Below are 18,773 nucleotides of genomic sequence, written 5' to 3' on the forward strand. Positions count from 1 at the left end.
CATGTAGAACAGTGATAAGAGAAAAAAACACACCATGTAGAAATGTCTAAAGAGAAAAGCATTGTTCGAGTTGCTAGTGGGGCAATCAATCTAGAAGATACAATGACAAAAAAACAATTTGCATATCACATTGAGATACAAGGAGACCCCTGGCCCTATTTGTACCGGAACGAGACTAGTGCAGTCGTAGCAGTCGCTTTACGTGACGAGGCAGAAAGACCGTTTCGAAATCATACGATTACACACGTGTCTCTAATGACAAGCAAACCTGAGACGTGGGTAGATTTAGGCCTTACGGCAGCTAGAGGTCAAAAAGAGCTACAGATTGGGAGCCAAGGTCTGGGAAAAGAAGAGACTTTAGCAAAACATTGCAGATGTGGAAAAATGTACTTCGGACGGCATAGAAGAATGATGCCAGCGCAGCACATTGCAGACATACAAATCGAAACGATATGACAGCATTTTTTTTTTTTTTTTTTTTTTTTACAGCTAAGCAGCTAAACCAGCTTCCTGATGAATCACGGACAAAAAGCAGCTCTGATGTTGGCCTAATGATAACATGTGAGCCAGTGAAAATTAGAGCCAAAAATTGGTCATGAACCGTAGTTTCGCGACCATAAGGCGCACCGTGTTATTGGGCGCAGTCTCAGTTACGGGGTCTATTTCTGTATTTAACGCATACATAAGGCGCACCGCGTTATTGGGCGCAGGCACGCTACAACAATGTTTTTAAAAACGATGGCAAGCGCAGAGTTCATTTGCCGCACTTGGTTTTTCACAGCGGCCGTGAGATGGGCGCGCACGGAGTCACAGATCAACAGGGACGGTGACGCGTGGGGAAAAAACCATCCGGTCTCTTTACGTACAACCTCACTCAGCCACTTTCTCGTTTTCTCCTCGTCCATCCAGCCCTTTTGATTGGCCTTAACGATGACTTCGGCCGGAAACGTTTCTTTCGGCACCGTCTTCCTCTTAAAAATCAACATCGGTGGCAGTTTCTGTCCATTACCATGGCAACCAAGCACAACAGGAAAAGCCGACTTCTCGTGCCCCGTTGTGCGTATCGCTACCGTGCTGGTCCCCTTCTTCTCGACAGTGGGATGTCGAAAGCGAGCGGCACCTCGTCCGTGTCGGTGATGTGGCTGGGCTGGATGCGTTTGTCGGCAATCTTTTTACTGCAGTCGGAGCGGAAGATGGCCAGTTTTTCCTTAGAATCTGCCGGGAGTTGCTGCGCCACGGTAGTCCTTGCCCGGCTGGCTAGATGGCGCCGTTTCATAAAACGAAAGCACCAGGACGGACCTCCTTGAAAATGTTGGATTTCCATTTCTTCTGCAGGCGTTATTGCCCTCAGTCGAACGGTGACTGTAGAGACGCTTCTCCCGGCTGTTCTCTGCTCATTAATCCGTTGCTCGAAGCTCGTTTTCCCGCTTCCTCCGCTTGCGAACCGTGGATTCGTTGATCTTGAATTCCCTCGCGGCTGCTCGATTCCCACGTTCCTCCGCGTAACTGACAGCTTGCGGCTTAAACTGTGCTTCGTAAGCGCGTCTCTTCGTAGGTGCCATTTTCGGGGGTCCTTAGCCAAACCGATGTTGTTTTGCACAACGCACATACCGGCGCTATATACCTCCTGGGGGGGGGGCGTGGCTTTAGCGTCCTCCTTCACGCAACCCTTCCCCCTTTACGTCCGCATGCTGTCCTCAGCCAAGTCCGCTTTTCCTCTGTATAAGCAGCGTGTCGGCCGGAAATGCTCCCAGTCAGTCAAGCGGAGTGCTCATCAAAGTCACACAACAACATTTACAGATTTTGGAATAAGGCGCCCCGGCCATTTTGGAGAAAATTTCAGACTTTTAAGTGCGCCTTATGGTGGTGAAAATGCGGTACATCAATGATAAAATACATGTTATTATTATTGTCATGAAAATCATTGTGAAACGTGACAGTATGCTGAATCATGTATTTTTATTTGATAAACAGGAGGGAAATGATGTAAAAATTGTATATTTTATTGCATACAAATACAGTGTTGCTGTAACTGCATTAAGATGATAGCACCCTTGTTCACTGGAAAAAAGAGCAGTTTGGAAAAGTACTACAATGCACATTCCACAAGGCAATAAACCGCCACATCTCCAGGCACGGACCACATCTTGATTTACAAACAATTCCTTCAAAGGTCATGGAACGTGGGCACAGGGGAAGCAGACGTCAGAAGATTCCAGGTCGCGGAGAGAAGAGCGACTGCTTCTCCTTTTGCCACAAAAGATAAGTTCTGACTCAGGTTGTGTTCCGTCTCTCTCGTCTCATGCTAAAATGAGAATATCTGGAGATTTACACAATAACCCTGACCGAGCGTACAGCACGTTTCAGTAGGAAATCCACGCAAGTCTCTGTACAGTGCAGTGGTGTGTTTGCCCCATACATTTTTGATTTAGGTTCAACCTTGGTTTCATCAGCCCATAACACATTTTACCACGTGCACGGGGGAGATTTTGTTATGGTCCGACAAAACCAAGGTTGAATTCTTGCCCATCACACAACGCCGCTCATCCTCGAATGAACACGCTACCTATGGCGTAGCAACATCAGGCTTTGGGGCTGTTTTGGTTCAGCTGGAAGTGGGGCCTTAGTCAAGGCGGATGGAATTATGAACCGTTCAAAATAGCAGTCAGCATTAAGACAACAGCGTTCAGGCTTCTGCTAAAAAGAAGCAAAAAATGTCAGGAAAAGGTTACTGGAACATCTGAACTTTATTTGGAGTTAATCAGCAGCCTTTTAATGGTTTCACGTGTGCGATGAGTCCCATTTAATACGGGTTAGAAAGTGATTGCTTCCCACTAAATTTTAAACACAGCCACATTCCAATTGAAAGAGGGTGTGCACACTTGCGCAACCACATATTTCAGTTGTTTGTTGTTACTTCCCTTCTCAAAAGGATACCGAGAGAACTCAATCAAGTTGCAAAAGGGTGTAGGTCGCATGTTTGAAAAGTTGAAATATATTGTCTCAACAGCGGTCAACAGTAAAGTGAGAGACGGAGGAGCAGGCAGGGAGGTGAACAAAAACATTCATAAAAAAATCTCTCCTGCCACCTGGTGGTAAACCAATGAACAAATGCACGATTCAAGGCGAAGTTGTCTCGGACAACTGAACCAGTCAAAGTAAAACCGACCTAAACTCATGCTTTTTTTTTTTTTTTTTTTTTTTTTTATATCAGTCATAGCAATACAGTATTTCATCATACATAAGCCATACACTTTATTGTTTCTTACATTGTCGATTGTTTCAGTGGAAAACGTCTATCGGACGATTGCACGGTGTGTAATAACAGCATTTACGACACGGCGCGAGCGGCATTTAGAAACAGGTGCACCTTATTGCAGAAATTCCTCATAGTTCTAATACACTTGTCATCAAAATATGAAACTGTGATCATGTTAAGGCAAAGAGAGAGAGGTTTTAAACTGTAACCATGGCATCAAATACAGTATTTGCACCAACTATAATGGCACATTTGGCAGCATTTACACAGCTAAAACCTAAAAAGTATATCCTAAAATACTGTGTTAATATTTAATAGACAATATACTGTACAGTATGTAAGTGTGAATGACTGTTTGTCGCGACCCGCGTGAGGAGAAGCGGTACGGAAAATGGCAAGATGACATAGCAAGGAGCAATAACACCTGAATTAACCTTGAGTTTTGTTCGCACGTGGCAGCTTATAATGAATGTATTTTCCCGCCACGAACGTCATCCACTTGTGAGAAACTAAATTCCCCCCATATGCATTATTTCAAGCTCAAAGGCTGCGCTGTTGCAAAATAAAAGGCACTTTGAGACGGCTTACCGGCAGCTCAGTCAAGCAGACAAGACCTCCCGTCACGGACCGCTCTGTCCAACCCTCAGAGCTCCACGGCGCGCAAGTGTTTCCCCGCCGAGACGGCTCGGATCACGCCGGCCGGTAAACACTCGGACTTCTCCGCGGTGCTGCCGCAACACGACCAATGCGGCTTTCCGGGATGACCCTTGTGGCTGTGACCGCACCCTTGAAATCCTCCTGCGCGCACAAACAAAAGTCAAAGTCATAACAATAATAATAATGAATGTCTACACTCATTAGGCTCACCGGAGCCCATCGCAGCTGGTTTTGGTTGTGAGGCCGAATACACACATACTGGTCACCAGTCAAAAGCAGGGCACACATGGACAAACAACTCCTCACACTGACATTTCACACAGAAACAATTCAGAGCAGGCGTCACCAACGCGGTGCCGGTGGGCACCGGGTGCCCGCGTCTTCATATTGTGTGTGTGTGTGTGTGTTGCTTTTCTTTCGAAAACGTGCCACTTAACAGTGTGCTGTATCTAGCATTTTTGTTGCTTTCATTTTTAATTTGGTGTAAAAGAAAGTAAAAAAAAAAAAAAAAAAAAAAAAAAAAGAAAACTCTGGATTCTGAGACCTCTGGCCTTTTTTTTAAGAATGTTGCTTCTGGACTCTGGAACTTAAATTCCATTCCATTCCATTTCCACGCGTGAGTTTTGCACAAATAATTGTGCTGTACATTGAGGACAATCTGGTTCTGCTTGATGCTTTTATTTCCCTTTTAAAAAAGAAATTTTTGTACATGCATAGGTGGGTGGTGGAGGGAGGGGGAAATAAGTTCATGAAATTTGATGTTCTTGTGTTTATACGTGCCTTTTGACTTTCAATTAAAAAAAAAAAAACTAATTTGTTCGTTGAGTGCTACAGGATTAGAGAGAATGTTGTAAACTGTACTTCAGCTGCAAGCCTTTTCACTCAACTAATTTGCGCTGCTGTGTGTATATTCTTGATTGTTGGACTCGCGATTTGTGATGACGCTGAGCGAAATAAATCACATTCCAATGTTCGGATCTCATCGTACCGGGCATCGTTCCTGGGCAGCCACACCGAGCCTCCTTGGCTCCTCCGCTGGAGCAGAAGGAGCAGCAGTGGAACACTCCGGCGTGATGCCTCAGCTTCTTCTTCACAATCAAAACAAATGGAGAACCCTGCAGAACAGGACACAAGTCGCTCGATGAAGCGAACCGCTATTGATGCCGACGGGCCGTTGGGCTGCCGACCTCCTGCTCCAGAGGCTACCTGATCATTAGAAACAATAGTGTTATGGCGATGATATTGCACAACAATCACATTTTGACCCTTCCTGTCTATTGGTTTCTCAATACGCTTATCCAGCGGGTGTGCAGCCGGCATCGTTCGGCCCGTGAGGTAAGTTTTAGTTAACCTATAAATTGAACTCTTATTTTGAAAAGCAAGCTTTTAATTTGCAAGCGGTTTGACTCGCGTGATGTGCAATGCACAAAGCTGAAAGAGATACAAAAAAATAATAATAATTAAAAAAAAAAAAAAAAAAAGATCATCGCGGGCGGCACGCCTCCAATCCGTATGCAGTAGGAGACTTGTGTAACTCCTGCAGAAGCAATGCCAATACAATATGTATCATATCATGTATTGTTTGTCAAATCGTTTCATGTGCACATGTAAAGCTAAAAATGAGTTTGTGAACGCTCGGATAAAAACGGTTGGGTTTTACTTCTTTCTATGGGGTGACCTCCACGTTGCCTTAATTATACCACATGACCTCGCGTAACACTGTCGGGACCTTACGTGACCCCGTCTGGCCTCGTGTGAGCATTTGAAGCGCCAAACTTTGGTTCATAACCCTTTAAAGTACCAATTTTATAGCATGTGATACTTTAATTCTTTTATAACCGTTGTATTGTTTTAGGATCGGTTAAAGGGAGCCGTAACGATGTCACATACTCAAAACAAACCCATAAAGGTCAAAGCCATACATGTCATGGGTCATTAAATCACTCGTTTGACATAAGGCTGCCTTCTATTATTTTTTCATAGCGTATACAGCATACATAAAGACGCCACGGCAATTTCCATCCCCGGTAAAAAATAAAAAATTAGACGGCACGGTGAATGACTGGCTAGAGCGTCAGCCTCACAGTTCTGGGGACCGGGGTTCAATCCCCGGCCCCGCCTGCGTGGAGTTTGCATGTTCTCCCCGTGCCTGCGTGGCTTTTCTCCGGGCACTCCGCTTTCCTCCCGCATCCCGAAAACATGCATCGTTAGGTTGATTGAAGACTCAAAATTGCCCGTAAGTGTGAATGTGAATGCGAATGGTTGTTTGTTTCGGTGTGTGCCATGTGATTGGCTGGCGACCGGTTCAGGGTGTACCCCGCCTCCTGCCCGATGATAGCTGGGATAGGCGCCGGCGCTCCCGCGACCCCTGTGAGGATAAGCGGCTCAGATAATGGATGGAAATAAAACATTTTTAAAAAGTCACATTTTTAGTGGCGTTCCTCAGGGAAATGTTTGAGGTCAATTCATTTTCTAGTTGAAAGGATGACCCTTCCTCAACTTTGTAGGTACACTACCAATCAGTGTGGACACAGTTCCTCTTTTAATACCACTAGAAAGTAGTCAGTGGGGTCAAATTGTGGAACAGGTTGGAGGTGAAGCTGACGCAATGTCCAGATGTTTATCGACTTGAATCAGGGTTCAAAGAAACGGCTCGGTCACGGTACAAGATCGAGGCAGGGCTTTGACTGTGGTGCTTTCAGGGATGATGATTTGATATTTACTTTTACACATGCATGATGCATGTATGGAGGGATGTCCCGAGCCAACTTTTTCACTTCAGCTCCGATTCCGGAGCCTTGAATTTTGTCCGATATCAGCAATAATCAGACATACATATATTTGCTGTGGAGAATGTTAGAAAAGGCTTGATGAAGTCACATTGCATAAACAGAGAACAATAATTAGCACACTGACCCACTTATTATTAACCAATGGATGACATTCATATCCATAAATTATTAACCAATGGATTATATAAAGTAACTGTAAAAATAAAAATGTACGACAATTGCATAAAATCAATTACCGAAACACATCACACGATCAAACTTTTCTGCCGGCGGAACGCTGAACTGACGCTTGGATCAATGTGAGTGGGGTGGCCAGCAAAAGTATAGATACCCCCTGATGGTGCCCCTGGCTACTGTATCCCAATACGTTTGAATCCATACATAAAGTAGCTACGCTTAGTCATGTTGTACCTTCACGTGTTGCGCTTTGACACAAACCCACACGGAGTAGATTCCGGCTTCGTCGGGTGTGTAGGAAACTTCGTAAGAGCCGTCGTTGTTGTCCACCACTGTGCTTTCCACCACGCTGAAAGAAAAAGGACAGTTCCTTTTGATACTTAAGTCATTTGAGGGATTGTATTTTCAGTGTCGTATCAGAAAGGAAATCAGTGGAAGATACACAAAAGGAGCACATCGAGGCACAATTTCAGCGTCGCAAAAAACAAAATCTAATTGCGGCGGCCAATATTTATTGGTGGGTTTCCCAAATATATATATGTGGGAAACCCTGAACATACAGCCCATACAACCACTTAAACGGAACGAGGGTAAAAGTGATGAGAATTCTCCTTTTCATGGTAAGGACATTAGTCAACTCATTTGTAAATTCCTAATTTAAACCATTAAAATGATTATTGTTTTCTATGAATGACAGTGTATCCATATGTTGTGCATCTTGGGTAAAAGATGTTTGATGTTTTTTCCCCCAAAAGCTGATTCTGCATTATTTGTGCGTACGATTGGTCTGAGGGTGTTCTAAATTTGTTTGCAGAGTACGAACAAAATCAAATACGAACATGTTGATGGAAATCACAGGTTTGCTCGTCAAACGTAAGTACGCACAATTTAAGCACAGATCTGTGCATATGCACAGTTAGTGAATGAAGCCCATTGACTGGGAACTGAACCCAAACTACCTGCACCGAAGTCAAGCGAGTATACTAATACCCCATCAGTAACATTGGTTCCCAGTCTGTCGCTTTACACGCGTCTACTTCGTCACCTCACTGGTTTGCTATCTTTTCCGGAACCATTTACGAAGTCCATTCGCAATTTCTTCCTAACCCAGTTTCCACTGGATTCATTTGTATTTTTTTAGCCAATAACAAAAAATAAATAAAACATTTTCATTTTGGTTTATATCTGGCAGCGCAACCCCAAACAGGTCAGTAGTAATCACTCGTGTTCTGCCACCCAGAAGTACCCTGTTACAAACATTTTGAATCGGTCTTTAGCGAATGGATGGGTGGGTAGGTGGATGGGTTTGATGTATGCATGGATAGATAAATAGTTCATGTGTCCTCACCAGTTCTTCTTCTCTCTGTGAATGATGCTGACCAGGACGTGATCCCCGCCGTGTGCCATCTGGTCCTCGGCGGAGTCTCGGCAAACCAGGGTAAAGTGAGCCCGCTGGCCCTCATTGGCCTGCTGTAGACCTATGGACATAGCAATGGGTGGGGGCAGATACATGTTTTCATATTTGGGTTGCACATGCAGGCATCCAGCGAGATGTCAGAGCGAAAGGGGAGTTCAAACAGTGCTGTGCCTCTTGATCTGGGGGATGGTGCCTCAAGAGCACCTCGACATTAGCCAGGATGACGAGCATCCCTCTAACAACTAGTTGACATTTTTTCTCTGCAGCGGGGCTTTTAACCATGACCCTCCGGCTCCAAAGCCCAAGCCCAAGACTCAATACCATCTGACTTCTTCAAAGCTATTGCAAAGTCTGTGCTAGCTGATTTGCAGGAAATAATTAATTGCCTACTTCAGTCAGGTGAGTTTCCTAAAGCTCTTAAAAGTAGCTCCCATTAAGCTAAAAATTAGAACGGTGGACACTTCCATGTCAGCAAGCTATAGACCCATCTCAAATTTCCCTTTCATAGCCAAGATTGTTGAGAAAGTTGAGAAATTGTGGACATCGTGTCCTCCGGGCCAAAGAGGAAAAGAGCCATTCGGACTGATATGGATGCAAAGTTCAAAAGCCACCATCTGTGATGGTCTGGGGCTGTGTTAGTGTCAATGGCATGGGTAACTTACACATTCTGTGAAGGCACCATTAATGCTGAAAGGTACATACAGGTTTTGGAGAAACATGCTGCCATCCAAGCAACGGCTTTTTCATGGACGCCCCTGCTTATTTCAGCAAGACAATGCCGAACCACATTCTGCACGTGTTACAACAGCGTGGCTTCCTAGTAAAAGAGTGCGGGTACTAGACTGGCCTGCCTGCAGTCCAGACCTGTCTCCCATTGAAAATGTGTGGCGCATTATGAAGCGTTTAACACAACGCCCCAACTTCAATGGAATCGGGGTTGTAGGCTTGCCTGTGCCAAGCAGACCAGCAGAAGTTCATCCATGCTTTTATCTCAAGTTGACTTGACTCTTGCAGTCCAGTCAGGTATTCTGACTGGACTGCCCCAAAAGAGCATTAAACAGCTGTAGCTCATTCAGAATGCTGCAGCTCGGGTTCTGACCAGAACAAAGAGGTGAGAGCATATTACTCCAATTCTCAAGTCTGTACACTGGCTCCCAGTCATCTTTAAGAATAGACTTTAAAGTTCTGCTAGTGGTCTATAAATCACTAAATGGTTTCGGTCCTGAATACTTGAAAAAAAATGTTAATGGTATATAAAACCGGGTGGGCTCTGAGATCCACAGACTCAGATCAAATAGTGGCATCCAAAGCAAACATGGTGAAGCAGCATTTAGACAAATGGAATCAGTTGCCAGCAGAAGTGATGGGTCAGCCCCAAGTGTGAATGTTTTTAAGTCCAGGTTAAAAACTCTTGCTTTTTAGATCATTTCCACTTTTAAATGATATTTCTTGCACTTTCTGCTGATTTAATTGTACTTTTATTTTTTTCCCCCTCTTTGTTTGAAATGTTTATAAGCCGTTTTTTTCTGTTTTAAAATGCTTTTAATTATGTAAAGCATATCGAGTTATCTTGTGTAGGAAATGCGCAATATAAATACATTTGCTTTGCTTTGGAAAAGGTTCCATAAGTATCGCTAAAAGTCTCGATGTTCATGAGTCCATGGTTAGACAAATTGTCTATCGATGGAGAAAGTTCAGCACTGTTGCTTCTCTGCGCTGCAAAGATGACTGCAAGAGCACAGCGCAAAATGCTCATCGAGGTAAAAAAGAACCCTCGAGTATCAGCTGAAAACTTACAGAAATCACTGGTATATGCCAACATCTCTGTTGCCAAATCTATTATAAGTCAAATATGAAACAATAATTGGGTTAATGGGAGAAGACCAACGAGGAAGCCATTGCTGTCTAAAAAAACACTGCTGCACGTTTGAGGTTTGCTAAAGAGCACTTGCAGAGGCGGACCTGGACCAAATGCCGCCCTGTGCGAGGGTCATCAATTGCACCGCCCTGGCCGATCGGGGGGAGTGTCGCTCCCCGCAGGATGCTGCCCTGGGCGTCTGTCTATATGGCCCATATCAGAAACTGCCACTGAGCACTTGGATGTTCTACAGCACTACTGGCAAAATATTCATAAGAATGGATGAAACCAACGTTTAATCATTTGAGAGGAACACACAACGCCATGTGTGGAGGAAAAATGGCGCAGCACACCAACATCAAAACCTTATGCCAACTGTGAAGCATGGTGGCGCATCATGGTATGGGTATGCTAGAGGAAATTGAGGACATCTGTTCAACAGTTGAAGTTCAAAACAGGGTCGAGGTTGCAACAGGACAATGATGCAAAAAAAAAAAAAAAAAAAAAAAGACAAAAGCAAATCAACACCAGAATAGCTTCAGAAGAAGATCAGTGAAACCAGTCAAAGCCCAGACCTCAACCCAATTGCGATGCTGTGGCATGACCTCAAGACAGTTATTCACACCAGACATCCCAGGAATCAAACAGTTGTATAACGAGGAATGGTCCAAAATTCATCCTAATCATTGCGCACGTCTGATCTGCAACTACAGGAAATGTTTGGTTGATGTTATTGCTACCCTTTAAAGGAGGGTCAATCCAAAGGTTGACTTAATTTTCACTCCCTGTCCTGTGAATGTTTACTTGTTATGGTCGAAAAAACTAAAAAACTATATAATTGTTTGTGTGGCATGAGTTTAAGCAGACTGTTTGTTTATTCTTGTGATTTAGATGAAGATCAGACTACATTTTATGACCAATTTATGCAGAAATTGAAGAAACTGAATGAGGTCCAACCACTGAACTCGCCATCATTCTAAACTTCTGTTCATAACGCCTCACCTTCTCCATCTATAGTGCACTTGCTGGGGTCCAGAGCCTTAAAATGGATCACGCCCACCATTGGGTAGCCGCTCACCTCCCTCGCCGGCCCCCGGGGATCAAAACGAATACCAGCGCCGTCATCGGGGATGAGCGCCGCCAGCTGGTCATCAGAGCTGCTCTCCACCAGGCTGCTCAGCCTCCGCAGCGTCACACCCTTAGCGCTAAGGATCTTGGCATCCGAGCCACACCTCAGCAGCCTATCCGCAAAGTCCACACTTCCCCGGACGTCCGACAGTGCCTGCTGCAGCTGCGCCCTCTGCACATGCAGTTGGTTCCTGCCAAACAATGGGAATGACTCCTAAATGAACAGCATTCAAATTGTCATTCGGCATGTTAACGCTCAAAACAGTTTTCAGCATATCAACAGCCAAGATTTCATTCAAGGAGGTAGGGGGGTTTTAATAGTCCATATTTCACTAACACGGATAATTTTGCCTCTGCCAGGATAAATCTATTTTTTGTCTATGTTCTAGATTGGACAAAAACATTGGTGCCCTTTCCATTAAATCTTGAACAGGCATAGGGTATACTGACACATGCAATATCAAAGTGATAATAGTTCACAATCCAGATCTTTAGGTAATCTATCAAACAGTCTATCATCTCCGGACCACCACCAGCTGCTGCTCCGTGATACTGGCATAAATTTTGGTCCGACTTTTAAGGTTACTTTACACCGTGTGTCGTTAAGTGGTCCTATTTTTTTTTTTCCTTTACTAATCATGTTTATACAAGTGAAATTATTCGGTGCTACTAGAATAGAATTTTGTCCCGAAACTCCTGTGACTACAAGGAACCAATCATAAGTAGTTATGTTATTAACCATTAAAATGTGTTCACTTTTCTTTGAAGTTTTTTAATGGCATTTCTGGTTCAACACGGTTGCCATAACACAATGCTACTCGGAAGTGGGGATCTTTTTCCACCAGAATATGCCCACAAACTCATCATCAAACACACTGGGTGACTTGATTTGTATTTCAATATTAAACTATGGGCCATTTTGCTTATGTTAAACTTCTTTCTATATTCTTTTGCTATTTTTTTGTGACCAACTGGACCAATCATAACCTGTTTCACCAATCCTCAATTCTGCCCATTCTCTTGAGCATCATTGGTGAGAGCCGCATATGGAATTATGATTAAAGTATCTTGATTTTGGGAGGCACAAAATATTAAACTGTTTTGCCGCATTTGGAGGTCATGCCCACAGTTCTGATCATCAACTGTACTCCTTTTGGTACGAGTTAATGCTTCCAAATTTTTTATTATTGGGTTGGTCATATTGGTCCAGTTGGTAGGTGATTTCCTATCTAAAAAATGCGTTGTATCATTTATGGTGGGACGCCCCATGTACCACAAAACAAAATCAACACTATAGTAACCAAAGTTGCTATGTAACAACTCATCGAATCTCGTAACCAACGCGGGTGTGCCATTCTGCTGAGTTCTCACTAAACGGGTTGGTGTCTTTTTTCTTCACTGACCAGCAAGCGTTTTCAGAATCTACACATCTGCTCCCGCTCCGTTATCAGACTTTTGCTCACCTTCCCTATTTGAGTACTCAGCTGAAATGACTCTTTTACAGTGTGTTAAATGAACCCACGTGTTTCTTTCTGCTATTTTTTATTGTCCCATTCATTCTTTCCACTATCATAACATTTTCGACCATATCTTACTCTGCTGCGTCCTCTAAAATTATCTCCCTCTTTGCCTCGATAGTATTTCTTTTTCTCCTATCCTTTTTCTCTTTTAGACGCCATGTTTAGCCAAAAAGTAAGTCGCCAAATCCATCTTTTTCCATTTGTGATATATTATTTTTTGTGTCGACCCTCTATTTTGTTTCGAAGTTGAACTAATTTTTGCGAATTTAGCTAGCCAGCGAAACCGTATTTGGTTATCCGCGTGTTTAAATGTTTTATTTTGGAAGGGTTTTGAAGTTGTACACATTGCCAGTCTTTACACGTCAGGCTTTCTGTTGGATTCGTTTTATTGTTATTGTTTCCCATTTTTGTGAATTTGGAAGTCAGTTTATTTGCACCTAGAGTGACCTAATACTGACTTTATTCAAACAATGACTGGGTGACAATGAATGTCTGAGTTATGGTAAACCTCAACCTTCTACCCCAAATGGGGCGGAGGATTCTTGCCTCTGCTTCCAAACTCAGTTGTCACTTACAATCCAGTCTCTTACATCCATACTTTTACACACACACACACGAAATTAGTAACGTTTTAACAAACACACGAAAACATGGAAACACGGAAACACAAAGGTACGGAATTTTAAGTACATATTCGCGCAATGCACCAAAAACACCCCAGACACCTATTTTCATGTTATATGGGAATGCACACCAATTCAATGGTTTTGGTCTTCGGTTACAGGATTTCACTTTCCCCAAGATTCTGCATACTTGGTGACTTAAGCACAATCGACCTCCCAAGTAAATATTCACAATAATTTCTCGTCGCCTTAGCTACCGCTAAGAAAACAATTCTATTAAACTGGAAAAACAAACAAGCTATTAACGTCAATCAGTGGCTAATTTATATAGTCACTCCCACCACACTTCAGTTGTACAGCCGGGTTCACGACCATTGTGCTGCATGCTTCTTCTCCTGTCCTTGTCCTGTCCTATCCTGTCCTGTACTTCCCTCACAGGGTGTAGCACTACTGCACCATACGACACTCATATCGATCATATCTTTCTTTCATTGTTCTAGATATATAATGATTTATTTTTCTCATCTTGTTTACAATTAGTGCTTTGTCTTTTGTCTTCTTTTGTCACTCCCCACTCGAAACCTTGTTCCGTTCGACTGATCGACTCTGATTCTCAATAAATAGCCATTATAAAACTCAGAAACCACAGGGGCAGCTTAAAAACTCCACTGTGACACAGTAAAACTATTCAGGCATAAAAGGGATACAGAGCCTCCATTCTGCTTGACCTAACAGCCGAACAGGACAAAAAAAAAACCTGCCTAACAAAGTCGAGTAGACCAAAAGATCCTCAAAAGCTAGACATTATGCCGAGGTCTAAAGAAATTCATGAACAAATGAGAAAGAAAGTAATTGAGATCTATCGGTGTGGAAAAGGTTATAAAACCATTTCCAAAGCTTTAGGACTCCAACGAACCACAGTGATAGCCATTCTCCACAAATAGCGAAAATATAGACCAGGAGTGAACCTTCCAAGGAGTGACCGGCCGACCAAAATTACCCAAGAGCGCAGCGACGACTCATCCAAGAGGTCACAAAAGACCCCACAACAACATCCAAAGAATTGCAGTCCTCACTTGCCTCAGTTAAGGTCAGTGTTCATGACTCTACCATAAGAAAAAGACTCACATAGTCTCAAGTGTAAAATGACCTGCTTAACAAAAGTTGATGGATTGATTGTATTGCTTTGCAAAAAAAAAAACAATGGGGAAAAGAGCAACTTTTTCGACAGCAGAGGGCAATAATGGCCAAAATGGCCACCTTTGGGAATAGGTGAAATTTGATGGCTGTATCTGTGTGTGCAATGTGTCATCCAGCGTGTCAACATCCACATAATCCAGCATGTTGATGTGTCACGCAAGTATTCCTGCATTCAACATAATCACCATCCTACATCCAGCATGTTATCGTCTGACAAATGCTGTGACATGTCAACATCCAGCATGCCCTCCGTACGGCAACGTGTCATCCAACATATCAAAATACAATATGTCATCTAGTATGTAATCCAACCTATGTGACATGTCACCCTATATGTCAACATCCAGCATCAACCGTGTCATCATATTGGTATCATACCTGCGTTGGAGGTGAAGCTCCTCCAGGCGACGCAGCAGGGCCAGGCAGTGAGCTTCCACCGCACTGGCGTAGCCTCGAGCAAATGTCCTCACCTCATTGGCTGTGGCCTCCACTCTTGTCTGCAAAGCTTCCTGGGAAACCTCCACCTGGAGACGGTTGTAAATGTTTACAAACAAAAGAGGAGGCGCCAAAACTAACTCGTCACACCTTCTGCAGTGTTTGCTCCAGTCTTTGCAGGTGAGGTCTCAGGCGGACGGTGACCAGCGTCCTGATGCGGTCTCCGTGGCACCCGATGACTTCGTGGGCGGGGCAGCAGCGGTGCTCAGAGTGGAGCGACGCGGCGCATTCCAGGCACACTGGCGCATCACAGGGCTTGCAGAAGAGGCGCAACTCCTGGCCGGGATGGAGGGCACACAGGACGGGGCGGCAGAGGCGACCCTGAGACTTGAGATCCTCAAACCTCTGAATGGAATGAGACGCTGTCCGTGTCTGACGCCTGTGGATGACAGCGTCAACGTAGAACAGGGATTCCCAACACGTAAGAGATCATCTGGTGAGCCGGAGGAAATGATCCAATTATACCTCATTGGTCCAAAAATTCTTATTTATTTACTCAAAATAACATCTTTGTTCATCTATACCAGGTGTTACCAAGGTGGTGCCCATGGGCACCAGGTAGCCCGGGAGGACCACACGAATAGGCCACAAGCCTTTCCTGAAAATAGCTCACCAGGGCATTGTGGACATTGACATTGTGATTACCTAGAAATGTTGGAGAATTGATCACTTGAAAATATAAACACTTGCAGAGATTTCCGGAAATAAAGTGTTTCCTAATGATATTCATCTGTACCTACCTTTTTAAATCATCATTGAGAAATCATGAAAATGATCAGTAATTATAAATATATATTTGAGTATATACACAGGGGCTAAAATACGTATTTAACACGTCACCATTTTTCTCACTAAATATTCTTCCAAAGGTGTTATTGACCTGAAATGTTCACCAGATGTTGGGAACAACCCAAGTAGTCCATACATACATAAAAAGTACAACAAATAAGATCAGAAATTAAGTTGTGTGTCGAAATGTGAAATGACACAGGGAAAAAGTATTGAACACATGAAGAAAGGGAGGTGCACAAAGGCATGGAAAGCCAAGACAACACCTCAAATCTATCAATAATCAAACAGCAATCCAAGCCAATGTCAGTGCAAATGAATATCAGCTGGTTCAGTCCTCGTCGATGGCCTACAAAAAGGTCTCACTGCCGAAGTGTGAGTCAAGACACACCTCGTGATGGGTAAGAGCAGAGAGCTGTCTCGAGACCATCGCAAACTAATTGTTGCTAAGCATAACGATGGCATTGGTTACAGGCGCATATCCAAGCTTCTGAATGTTCCACTGAGCATGGTTGGGACCATAATACGTGAGTGGAAAGTCAATTATGCCACTATAAATTTGCCTTGATCAGATGCTCTTCGAAAGATTGATGACAGAGGAGGGCAAAGAATAATCAGAAGAGTTGTCCAAGGGCTAAGGACCACCTGTGGAGAGCTTCAAAAAGAAATTGGAACTCCCAGGAACTGTTGTCACAAGGAAAACGGTGAGTTACGTACTCCACCGCCATGGCCTACATCCTCGCTCGCCACCCAAGACCCCATTGCTGGGGGGGGGGGGGAAAGCAAGTCAAAGATTGTTTCAAGTTTGCTGAACAACATTTGGGCAAGCCAGTTAAAAATACTGGGAGAATATAGTCTGGTCAGATGGAAGCAAAATTGAACTGTTTGGATGCCATGATGCACACATGATGGAAAGAACTGAACCGTGTGGCTATTCTTGAGCGCTTCGTATCCTTGGTGGGTGAAGAGTGGATATGTTATACATGCATTTCAGCATGAAATATATGAAAATACTGCGATGTACACTGGTCCAATTAAAAAAACAAAAAACAGACATCTGCACATATTTTGTCCCTATTTCAAATGGCCTTTTTGTCATACATCTGGGCATGTCGTCCTAGGTGGCCCTCCGGCAGTGCTGATGAAAACTTGCGGTCCCCTCCATCATTCAAGTTGCCAATCTAGGAGATCAACTGTGTATCCGCCTGTTCCCACTCATATAACAGAATAGTAGCAAAAACAAAAAAAATACTGCATGAATGTAATGAGGATGATTAGGAGAGGTATTCATTTAAAAATACATTTGTGTATGTTTATTTTTGAGCGTTTTTTTTTGGGGGGGGGGGGGGGGGGCATAGTGCACTCCGGGCTCTCGTTCGGTTTGTTTCGCAATGAGATGTGCGAACCCCTCGAGAGCACTTGTTCCTTAACTGCCATATTAGTCAAAAGACAATTCATCGATTCGGTGAGCGAAGAGGCAAGACAAATAGTTAGCGTCGTAGAAGAAGAAGAAGAAGAAGAAGAAGAAGAAGAAGAAGAAGAAGAAAGCAGAAGAAGAAGAAAGCAGAAGAAGAAGAAAAGAAAAGAAAAAAAGGAGGACGACCTGTGCGCCTGCAAACAGAACTCGCACAAGTTGACACAGCAGACTCGGCAGCGGCTCCCGGCGCCTCCTTCGCCGCACAGGTCGCACCCGAGCGGGCCGTCGCTTAACAAGGTCTCCGCGAACACTTCGTCCAGCGCCAGGTGGTCGGTGCTCAGCCCGCTCGGCCCCGAAGGCGGAAGGCCCGCCTCGGAGTCGCAGTCGGGGCAGAGCACCGTGACGCGGACGCGTGCGGCGTTCGCCTTCGCCTCCTCGTTCGTCGTCGCTCCTCCGTCCCCGCGGGCGCCCACCGAGAAGGGCTCCAGCTGGCGGATGCAGTCCAGGCAGAAGGTGTGCAGGCACGGAAGGATTTTCGGCTCCCGGTACAAGCGTTTACACACGCTACAAACCGCCCCGGGGTTCGCCGACGCTCCGCCTCGCTCGCTTCCCGAAGCCGTCGCCAGCTGTTCTTTTTCTTCGGACATTGTTGGTGCCGAAAGGCAAAAAGCAAAGCAAACTCGTGTCCCAACTCGGCTCGAAAGCCGTCAGTGCGTCGGTATGTCCGCAAAACCGTGCGAACCAAACTTGACGAGAAAAACAAAAACACGTCACCCGTTCGAATCCCAGCGGAATGCACTCCTTGGTGCGTTCAAGGCCCCGGTGGGACATAGGACAACCTCGTCATCGGTGAGCCAATGGGAAGTGGGGGGGGACCCTCAAATTCTACTCCGAACATGCGCATACCGGCCCCCTCTACTGGCAGGAGTTCATATACCAACTTTTCATACTATAGTTGCCCTGATTCTACATAATTTTACATAGTTTACACATAACTGCGGACCTTTTACAAGTTGAGTTATCTTTGTTTTTTTTGTTTTGTTTTTTTCCACACAGTGTTGTGAAAAGTAGTGGCCCCCAACAACTGACATCAAGTGTTTTCCAGAGCAAGCAATTCGTCTTTTCAATCTCTCTGATGGAGGGTTTTCTGTCACGGTTTGCGTCACAGTGGACCCCGAAGCAGGAAACCAAGGCAGGCAAAGCACAAATGTCAAAAAAGGGTTTATTTTCCAAAAACTCAAAACGAGGCTGAGAAGGCCCACGGAAAACGAAATACTCAACTCACAAAAGTCTCAAAAAAAACAAGGTTCGGAGTAACAAAGAGTAAACTCGCCACCACGTAAAACAAAACACGACAAGAGACGCACAGCAAGTGAGTGCAAATGACAATGATCTGACCAGGATCGAAGTCAACCAGGGAACTCAATGCAAATTGAACAAC

General features: G+C 44.3%; 1 protein-coding gene and 1 long non-coding RNA gene across 4 annotated transcripts; one reads left to right on the top strand and one right to left on the bottom strand.

The window, feature by feature from the left end:
* Nucleotides 1-1,858: 1,858 nt before the first annotated feature.
* On the bottom strand, nucleotides 1,859-18,179 carry trim45 (tripartite motif containing 45). 3 transcript variants are annotated; one of them, XR_009769578.1, is made up of 9 exons: nucleotides 17,519-18,179; nucleotides 15,217-15,505; nucleotides 15,010-15,155; nucleotides 11,163-11,479; nucleotides 8,234-8,363; nucleotides 7,120-7,234; nucleotides 4,905-5,031; nucleotides 3,848-4,057; nucleotides 1,859-2,247 (listed from the first exon to the last, which is right to left on the bottom strand). XR_009769578.1 is itself a non-coding variant. In XM_061692308.1 (8 exons), the coding sequence occupies exons 1-8, from the start codon at nucleotides 17,977-17,979 to the stop codon at nucleotides 3,903-3,905; spliced, it is 1,740 nt and encodes a 579-aa protein (XP_061548292.1). In that variant the 5' UTR covers nucleotides 17,980-18,179; the 3' UTR covers nucleotides 1,859-3,902. The 3 variants fall into 3 exon arrangements, 1 of the variants encoding a protein (XP_061548292.1); XR_009769577.1 differs by having other exon boundaries at nucleotides 1,859-2,305; XM_061692308.1 differs by having other exon boundaries at nucleotides 1,859-4,057.
* Nucleotides 4,422-15,851, top strand: LOC133410784 (uncharacterized). The gene is made up of 2 exons (XR_009769579.1): nucleotides 4,422-15,562; nucleotides 15,654-15,851. It is a non-coding gene; the product is annotated as an uncharacterized LOC133410784 (long non-coding RNA).
* Nucleotides 18,180-18,773: the final 594 nt, after the last annotated feature.

Source organism: Phycodurus eques, chromosome 12 (genome assembly GCF_024500275.1).
Source record: "Phycodurus eques isolate BA_2022a chromosome 12, UOR_Pequ_1.1, whole genome shotgun sequence".
NCBI lineage: Eukaryota > Metazoa > Chordata > Actinopteri > Syngnathiformes > Syngnathidae > Phycodurus > Phycodurus eques.